At 32.9% G+C, this 9351-nt stretch overlaps 1 protein-coding gene across 1 annotated transcript; it reads right to left on the reverse strand.

The window, feature by feature from the left end:
- Window positions 1-442: 442 nt before the first annotated feature.
- Window positions 443-7561, reverse strand: LOC127239923 (telomere repeat-binding factor 4-like). Its single transcript, XM_051258307.1, has 6 exons — window positions 7225-7561; window positions 4901-5106; window positions 3649-3733; window positions 2026-2109; window positions 861-1137; window positions 443-767 (listed from the first exon to the last, which is right to left on the reverse strand). The coding sequence occupies exons 1-6, from the start codon at window positions 7372-7374 to the stop codon at window positions 733-735; spliced, it is 837 nt and encodes a 278-aa protein (XP_051114264.1). The 5' UTR covers window positions 7375-7561; the 3' UTR covers window positions 443-732.
- Between the last annotated feature and the right edge of the window lie 1790 nt (window positions 7562-9351).

Consider the following 9351-nt stretch of genomic DNA (forward strand, 5'->3'; position numbering starts at 1 on the left):
TGGATTTTGAATAAGAAAAATTGAATTGGATTAGTTATTGTGATATAAATATGTATTGATATGATACTTTAATTTACAATTAATTTTTAGTACTAATATATATAGGTAATTTTTAGTACTAATATATATAGGTTCGACTCGTTAAGAATTCGAGTCAAAATATTGGTTGCTCAAATATAAGCTCGACTTGAATTATATATATATTCTATATATTTTTAATATATAATTTAAATGTACTTAATTTAATTCATAATTTTTTGTAATAAAATATTCATTTTTTAATAATAAATGTAAATTTTGATATAAAAAATAATAGATATATTATCTTAATATATAAATAATATAAATATATTATCATTAACGAGCTCAATTGAACTACTCGTGCCCCAAGGCAAAAATATTTGGACCTAGCCCTTTCTTAAATTTAAATGACACATCAAACTAAAATCACTCACTAACATCAATTCAATAAATAATAAAAATAGAAAACAAAGACAAAGACAACCAAATCAATCTCAGAGATACTACAGTTATCATTTAACATCACCACATCTTAACCACATTCATTCCAAAACTTTTAGACAAATTTCTACATCAAACATTAAATAAAAATGGTTCAAAAATCTTGCAATTATCCAGCCCTACATAGCTTCAAATTCCTACCTATATACACATTCAAAGAAAAAAAAAAGGCGGGAGACCAACCAGGGGGGCGACGCACCAGGATGCACCCTACATTCTCAACAGTATTTTTTCACCAGACGCACCTGTCGACAAGGAACAAAAAAAATATGAATGCCGATAAATCAAAAGAGAGAATATAGAAAAAGATAAAAATAGAAGAGATGGAGAGAGTTTACATTGCTCGTGACAGTAGGTAGCGAATTGGAGGAGGGCCTCCATGTCTTCAGCCAGTTTGGAAACTCTTTCCACTTCTTTTACGGCTTCTGCAGCCACAAACGACTTATTCTCGGCTTCCGCGATCCGGTAGGCAGCAGCCACCGCTGCATCTTCGAGCGTGTCTCCCAGAGACCCGATTCCTTGGACTTGCCTGGGCCTGGTGTCTTTCTGTCTTGTAGGGAGACTTCTCGGGTCTATATGCGGATTATCTCTTTTGATCTTGTAGCAGTTATGAACCTGCAAATTCATTTTCGGGTTGATTAACCGGCAAAATTCATATAAATGAAAATTATAAAATAATGACAGGGTCACATATGAATAGAGATGGCAATGGGTCAGGTATGGGTCGGGTCCATCCGGACCAGAGACCCGACCCGAACACACATGGTTGGACCTAGGATCCCAATCGGACCAAATCATACCCGGACCCGACCCGAACAATGCCCAATGGAACCGACGGACCCAAAACTTTTTTTACAATGCTTAATATTTAACTTAAAATTGGACCCGAATCCGGATCCGACTTATATTAAAAATCAATTTTTTTCATATATATAATTAATATATTAGTAATATATTAATCGGATCCGGTCCGGATCCACACTTGGACCCGAGACCTGGTGCAGACCCAATAAGAGTATACAATACCCAACCCGGACCCAGACCCGAATAATTTGATCCGATCTCAAATAAATGGATCAAGCCCGGGTCGGACTCGGGTCTACCCGGAGCCATTGCCATCGCTACATATGAATTTATACAATTTGGGGGAGGGGGCAACCGTATATAAATAATTAAAAAAAAAAAAAAGTTAATATTTTAACACTAGAATATGATAAAAAAAATTGAGCTTGGGAGCCGTTCATGTGTCCTGATACAAGTCAATGCAGGTATTGTATATTCGGGTAGAGAGTCATGCCTAAAATTGGGTGTTAACAAATGTCATGCTTTTCTAGTAATATATCAAGCTCTGATAATTAAGATCTTTTTCTTGATAAATTATGAAAAAATTAAAGCTGAGGTTTTAAATTTCCTAGCAAAATTCCACTCAACTTTTTATATAAATACGGCAATGTTACAAGCAAATACCATCGAAAATCGACACTCAATGGTAATGGAATTTACCTTTTCAAGTTTTTCTTGTTGCACCAGTCTTCTTAATCTGGAACTCAATAACCTTTTGAAATTAGGTGGAACGTCTTGCCTTTGCTGTTTCATATATGTTAAAAGAAAAAAAAAAGCGAGAAATACTTAGTTTTGGAATCAACCAATTCCTATTGGAAATAGGATTGCCTATGGATATCAGTACAAATTCAAAATTAATCACATCAAGATACTTGGCACAATACATCCTTGGCAACAAATTTATATAAATAACAACGAATGCACTATTCCTATATCCTAATCTCGAGAGCTAAAAATGTCTAAAACTATAGTCAATAATATATTAACAGCAATGAAGTAAAACATATAAAATTTCCAAGCCTGATGCACTCAAGGAATATAAATAATATACAGAAAGCTTAAACCCTTAATTAAATTAAAAACTTCTCATGAGCTTCTTGTATAATGGTTTGGATTAGTTCAACTCAGTTTTTATAATACAAGACAATGCTATGTTAACCGAGTTCTTCTCAATTTGTTTTACTATTCATTTTCACAGTTCCCAATAAAAGCATACCTATTTTCTGTACAGAACATTATATCCAACACTATTTCACCTAAAAAACAATAAAAACAAAAACATCCAATACAAAGAAAAATGCACCCCTTTTATGTGCCTCTTTTACGAAGGACAGGAACTTACCCAAAAAATAAAAAGGAAAAAAGGAGATGGTATGCATACAAAACATTCATTCAGACATGAAGGTTGGTATTCAGCTGATTAAAATTGAAATTACAAAAGAATGAAATAAAAAATAAAAATGAAGAGGAAGAAATGCATACGATTCTGGAGTCTGCAGGGCATCAGTAGCTAGATAATCAAAGCGTACTCGTTTTATTTTTTCATTTTTTTTTTATATTTTTGCACTATGCAATTTACTATAAAGATAAAAAATAAAAAATTCTCATCCAAAATACCGTTTTCAAAACCTAGCCATGCAATACATATTTTTCCTACAATCAAATTTCAATTCAGTAACATCCAAAACACATCCTGAGTTTTTCTTTTTTCTTTATTCTTCCTACTTAAGTGCTGCTTAGTGTGAGAGAATAACTTCGAAAAGACTAGACTTCAACCTTTCGAATTAAATTTACAGTTTATTAGTATAATACAGGCCAAAAGTGGTTGATCAATTTAGTAAAATGGTTAATCACAATGACTACGGTTCTTCCTTACAAAAGAGAAACATCAATTAGTTTGAATTAAAAGCAAAGGTCATCACAGATTCAAAGAGAGACCAAAACATGTGATTGAAATGTTAATCCTAATTCTTTAAAGGATATAACACTGCAGACTGCAGATACAAGCAAAATGTAGAAGTTGACATGTGTTCTTCTATTTATAGTAGGTTTTCTAAATGATCATATGTACAGTGCCTGAGAGAGAGAGAGAGAGAGAGAGAGAGAGAGAGAGAGAGAGAGAGAATAGTTAAACAAACATTAACAAATCTATCCATATTAATTGTAATCACTATCTTCAGAACACAGATGTATATTATCCTCGGCTGAAAGTGTTCTCAAATTAATCAGTTTACGCAATACATACAAAACTGATCATTTTATCGATCAACTTTAAAGACATACCTCAATATAAGTAGCTATTGCACTAGCATCTGATCCATTTGGTTCTTTTAGTGTCGACAATGCTTCATATATCATGGAATTGTACCTGCCAACAGAACAATGATTTCAAGCAATGATATAATGGAAAATAACAGGCAGGCAAGAATACATTGCCATAATTCAATTGGCAACAAGAATTCATTTCCAATGTTTTTCAAGAATGTTTGTTTAGTTGTCTTGGGTATTTTGATGTTTTGGGAATAGTAAAATTGTAAATAAAAAATAGGTTTGGATGTATTATTTTAAATGAAAAAATAAGTGTTGGATGTAATGTCTTTTTGTAGTTTTTTTTATAAATAATGCAAAAATGTAGAGTTGCGGCAGACACTACCTGTGAGATGACATGAACACAACAATTAGTAAGAGAAATTGGCCACAAACTTGTTCCTTGGAAAACCAAGGTGCGCCAAGTTCCAACCATGTTGCCATACATATAGCATTTAATCCAATATTACATAACCACATAAATCATATTGAAGTCAACTGTCACTGTGTCGACAAGGTCCAAGAAGGATTCATCCCTACTCAATATGTCAAGTCTGAAGTTCAACTTGGAGACTTAGAGGGGGAATACTTGGCTATACAGTTTATAGTTTAGATAGAGTTATATTAGAGAAGTATTAGAGCTTATCAATCCTTTTGGATAGACTTTTTGTATCTATATACATATAACTTCACTTGCGCCAATAAGAAATATTTTATTCTCACATATTACTTCCCTGCAACTACCAGAGACATTTTCCATCTTATTTCACTTGGAGAAATTTCAACCTTCTTCATCAATTGCTCCTTCCAACAAACTCCTTAGTTGCGAAACTTCTCGTGATTGTGAAATGCTCTTGGTTGCTCTCAAGCACCTCTCAAGGTAATACCATCATCATTACATAGTGGTTTCATTTGTTTGTGACTTCCAGATCACAGGTAATGGACTGTAACTCAATAACTAAGATTCCATTGGTATAGAGATGTTAGGTCTTGGTCACCTTAGTTTCACCTCAATTCTCATCTGATCAAGGTTTATCATTAGTTATGTGCTGATTACTTCTATGTTTTTATTCTAGTTTAGTGTTATTGTTGTTGATCACATCTGATTGTTCTAAAAGATTAGCAATATTACCAAATGATATTTATCATAGTTCCACTAGGCACAACATTTACCACAAATCAACAAGGCAACTGTAATCTAGAACATAAAAATAGAAGTAGAACTTACTTGGCCGCATTATTTCCTTCAGGCAGGCTCTTTGAAGAATCTGACATTACTACATCTACTGGTGTAGTTTGTGATGAAGAAGCAACAGGAGTAGTGACCTGCGCAACAGGCAATGGGGTAGCTGGCCCATCAGTCTTCACTTTTTGTATCTTTGCTTTATCTCTAGATCCTTGTCCATTTGCTACACTCAAATTCCGCCATTTATCCTGAGTAAACAAACCAGCGCTCAAGTCAGCGTTTGCATAAATCACAACCAATATACATCTACTATAAAGCTTTAAAGAGTCAACATATATACTTATCAAGGCATTGTAACCATACCACATAATCACCTTATAAAGAAGCACAATCCACACACACAGATATGTATATTTTACACCCAAAAAAAAACTGCAAAAATGAAATCTAACCAATTTTACAAAGCCAAAGAATTTACAACCTACATAAAACTTTATATATTCCAAAGATATATACACGCAAGATAGTTTCAAACTTTGACAACATATTTATATTTCTACATGGAAAAGAATACAAGGGAAAATGAATAATAAAGATATTACCTAGAAATGGAGAAGAGGATGAAGAGCAAGAAAGAAGCAAATCTAGTAGGAATGTAGGATATAGTCAAAATACAAAAGTGAAAAAAGATGGAAGAAACAACGGATTTATATGTAAGGGCTGAATGGTCAATAAAGAAAATTAATAAAAAAGATGCGACTCAATAGCTTGAGTTATATCTGTCTTAGAAGAAAATGTAGTGGCCTTGGGATGATTTCCCTGGATTCCTTAAACAAAGGTTTCCGTACCAAGTGGGTTTGGCTCTTCCAAGATAACAATATCCTCTGGATGAGGTTATTTACAGGTTATATGACATTGCTCTCAATTCAATTGGCCTCACTTACTTTGGGTAGTTCAAGCTATGTTCCTTAGTCTTATGAATAAAGCATGGGATCTATACAGTAATTGTGGAATTTGAAGTGGTGGTGAAACAATGTTCTAGGAAGAGCATTAGGCACCAATGCAAATTCCTCCGCAATCTTTATTTGGTTGGATTTATGCAATCACTTGCTCAAGGCCAGGTTTCATTAAGGGCTATGGGTTATGGGAGAACAGAGTATGGAAATAGAATATTAAACTTCACACGCATTCTTCAACTAGAAGGTTTAGGTTTAGGAATCTTTCATTGAGACAATTCAATCCACCCTTTGATCCCGCGACAAGTCAAATAAACTCATTTGGAAGCCTGTTCAGATGGAATCTTTTCCCCTTGCTCTTTATGTAGGATTCTAGAATCAAAACCTACATTAAACTTGGCCTCAGTGACAAGCTACCTTTGTTTGGAAGATCTTCCTGGTGACCTTGCATTAAGAGATGTTCTCTCTAATTGAGGCTGTTGCATTCCGGATGTAGTTTGCCTTCTTTGCCACCCATCATGAATTGGTTGATCACCTTTTTCTCATTTGCCCCACAATATCCCATATTTGGATTATTTCATTATGAAGTGGGAGATTTCTTAGGTTTAGCTTCATCGGTTGACAATCTCATTAACCAATTAGTCCTCCCTCCATTCCTTAACGATATCCATACTTTTGAGAGAGTGCGAAAACCCACTCTTTGGGAGATCTGGTAAGTCCAAAGTGGTATTGCTTTCAACAATGAAGACATCTTTGGTGGTTTAAATAAACCCAAGGTAGGTTTAACACGACCATCGATTGGGCTCTTGCTGAGATGCTTCAAGAACTTCAAGCTAGGTCTAATTTACCAAGCAAGAGTCGAAAGATTTGCTAACAAACTAATGACAGCATGTTTTACAAACTAAGAGCTGGACCTTACCCAAACAAGTGTTACACTTCCTCGTCCAACCTAAATCTTTTAAATGTCGGGTTAGCCCTACTCCGAACAAGAAGCTATTAGTGTCCCAACCGACTACTATGTCATGGACATTGTACTAACGCACTTCACACTATCACCAGAGCCAAATCTGGATTTGAAAGATTCCACTCACCAAATTGCTTACATATTACACTCGAACAGAGGATCTCTTAAAAAGAAAAGTGCATAAATCCGTAGCTCTGGGCGCACTAGTCTATAATTTTGGTGCCCTTACTTCATCCATTCATCCACATTAACAATACAGCAATAGGTATATAAACTAATCAGAAAATTCATCAAATTAACTCACGAAATCTCCAAATTAGACTGTCAACAACAAAACAGGGTTACAAGCAACTCAATTCATAGTCCATACCCTCACAATCAAGTCCTGTGCATACAATAGAATATAACCACCATAAAATCACAATAAACAACCAACAGAGGCATACCTTGAGATCAATGTTGGAGCGAGCAAACAAGAGGTGGTTGAACTCGGGGTCTCTCTGGATATTCTTCCACTTTCCGGCGCCGTGCTTCGCGACGCCGGCCCGCAGCGCCTCCTCCTCCTCGGAGGTCCACTTCTGCTTCGGATTCCCCATCTTAACCCCAAATCTTCTCCTCCGCCGCAGACGGACTAAACGAGGATTTGCTGCCGCTCCGCCGAGGATTGGATGGGACTGCAAAAGGATCTCTTATTATGGGAATAGCGGCGGGATTTTGGGGCGGTGTCGTGGATTTGGATAATTATAGGAAAGTCTATGAAGGGCCTTCGGAATCGATTCGATGGGAAGTTGAAATCGAAATTGGGGAAGAACACAAATATAAATAAGACTCTGGCTCGGGCCCAAACACGAACTTCTCTAAATTTTTCATAAGAGAAATATAATTAAAGGTAGTTTGAATTTTTTATTTTTTATTTTTTTATTTTTATTTTTTTTAATGTTGGAATAATAATTAAGGAGAGTTTGAAAAAGCATGGAATAATTTTATTACAAATTGGAGACTACAAAACAATGTAATTTTTCGTGACGGAAAACAAGACAACCCTATTAGATGGAGGGAATATATATATATATATATATATAAATATAGATATATTTTAGGGTAACTTGATAGTCTAGTAGTTGATCCCTTTATTATTTTAGTTTAGTAACTAAAAATTGTTTTAAAATAATTTCATAAATGAAAAATTTTTGCAATTTATTCTTCGATGTCTATATGGCACCTGCATGGCATGCCGACAGACAAGTGTCGGCTAAGTATCGTCATGTGTCTGACACGTATCCGTCAGCTGAATTATTTTTATTTTTATTTTTCTTTAAATATAAAAAAACTACAAATATAAAAATAAAATTAAAATTTAAAAATAAAAATAAAAATAAAAATAAAATTTAAAATAAATAAAATAAAAAGTTAATATTAGTCATATGTCCGTCAAGCGCCACGTGACATTTAGAATGCGTTTATTTGAAGGTTTGGATTTTGAGTTGGGATTTGAATAGTAAAAATTTTGAATTTGAATAGTTGTATGATGTGATATAAACAGATGTTGATGTGATGTTTTGAATGTAAAATTAATTTTTAGTATAACATAAAAAAATGAAAAATAAGTGTTTGATTTGATGTTTTTGGGGGAGGGAAATGGGATGAACAGTGAAAATCTAATCCAATCTCCCAAACAAACACACCCATAATTTATATATTAGTATATTATTTAACTATATATTTTATTTTTAATATAAAAAATATAAATTATCCACGGCTATGGGGCGCTGACTTGACGAGCACATGGATAATATTTATTTTTAAATTTTATTTTTATATTTTTTAAATTTATTTTTTTATGTATTTTATATTTTATATTTTATTTTTATTAATTTTTTTATTAAAAGAATAAAATGTTTTAAAAAATAAAATTATCCACGTGGACACATGTCAATCACGTGACGTTGATTTGGCCGACACGTGTCCATCAGCCTGTCATGTAGGCATTGAGAACTATTGTAAAACAGTCTTCAATTGCCGGACTAAAACGGTAAAGGATCCGTTACCCTATATTTTAATAAAATGGTATATTTTTTTTGTTTTTTTTTATCTCCATTTAATTTTTGTGTAGATTTTTCCATATTAAAAATATTTAATAAATATAAATTAATTAAATTAAATTTTTACTTTTATTTTTATCTCTCTTTTTTTTTTCTTTTTTTTTTTTTAATCTCCTTTCTTTTTTTATATTTTTTATAGAATGATAACTTATTTGGTGTGTTTACTTGTGAAGTTTTGTTTTTGGATTTTGATTTTAAATAATAAAATTTTGAATTGAAATAATTGTTTGATGCGATATAAATTTGTGTTGATGTAATGATTTGAATGTAAAATTAGATTTTAATGTAATAAAATAAATAAGAATTGAGTGTTTTGATTTGATATTTTTTTAGGGAAATGAAAATTAGAATAGTAAAATCAGACCTAAAATCTTACAAAAGACCTAACTTTCATTTTTTGTCATATTTTTATTTTTAGTAAATTTATAATTTTAAATATGTTTAACAAATACTATAAATTAATTTAATTAA

Source organism: Andrographis paniculata, unplaced genomic scaffold (genome assembly GCF_009805555.1).
Source record: "Andrographis paniculata isolate CXL003 unplaced genomic scaffold, ASM980555v1 Contig78END, whole genome shotgun sequence".
NCBI lineage: Eukaryota > Viridiplantae > Streptophyta > Magnoliopsida > Lamiales > Acanthaceae > Andrographis > Andrographis paniculata.

Excerpts from the sequence above, each read along its gene's own strand:
- LOC127239923 (XM_051258307.1), bottom strand. The coding sequence starts at position 7,374 with ATGGGGAATCCGAAGCAGAAGTGGACCTCCGAGGAGGAGGAGGCGCTG. Across the intron at positions 3,734-4,900 it reads GAAGGAAATAATGCGGCCAA|GTACAATTCCATGATATATG; the intron begins GTAAGTTCTACT and ends TTCTGTTGGCAG. Across the intron at positions 2,110-3,648 it reads CAATAGCTACTTATATTGAG|CAAAGGCAAGACGTTCCACC; the intron begins GTATGTCTTTAA and ends TATATGAAACAG.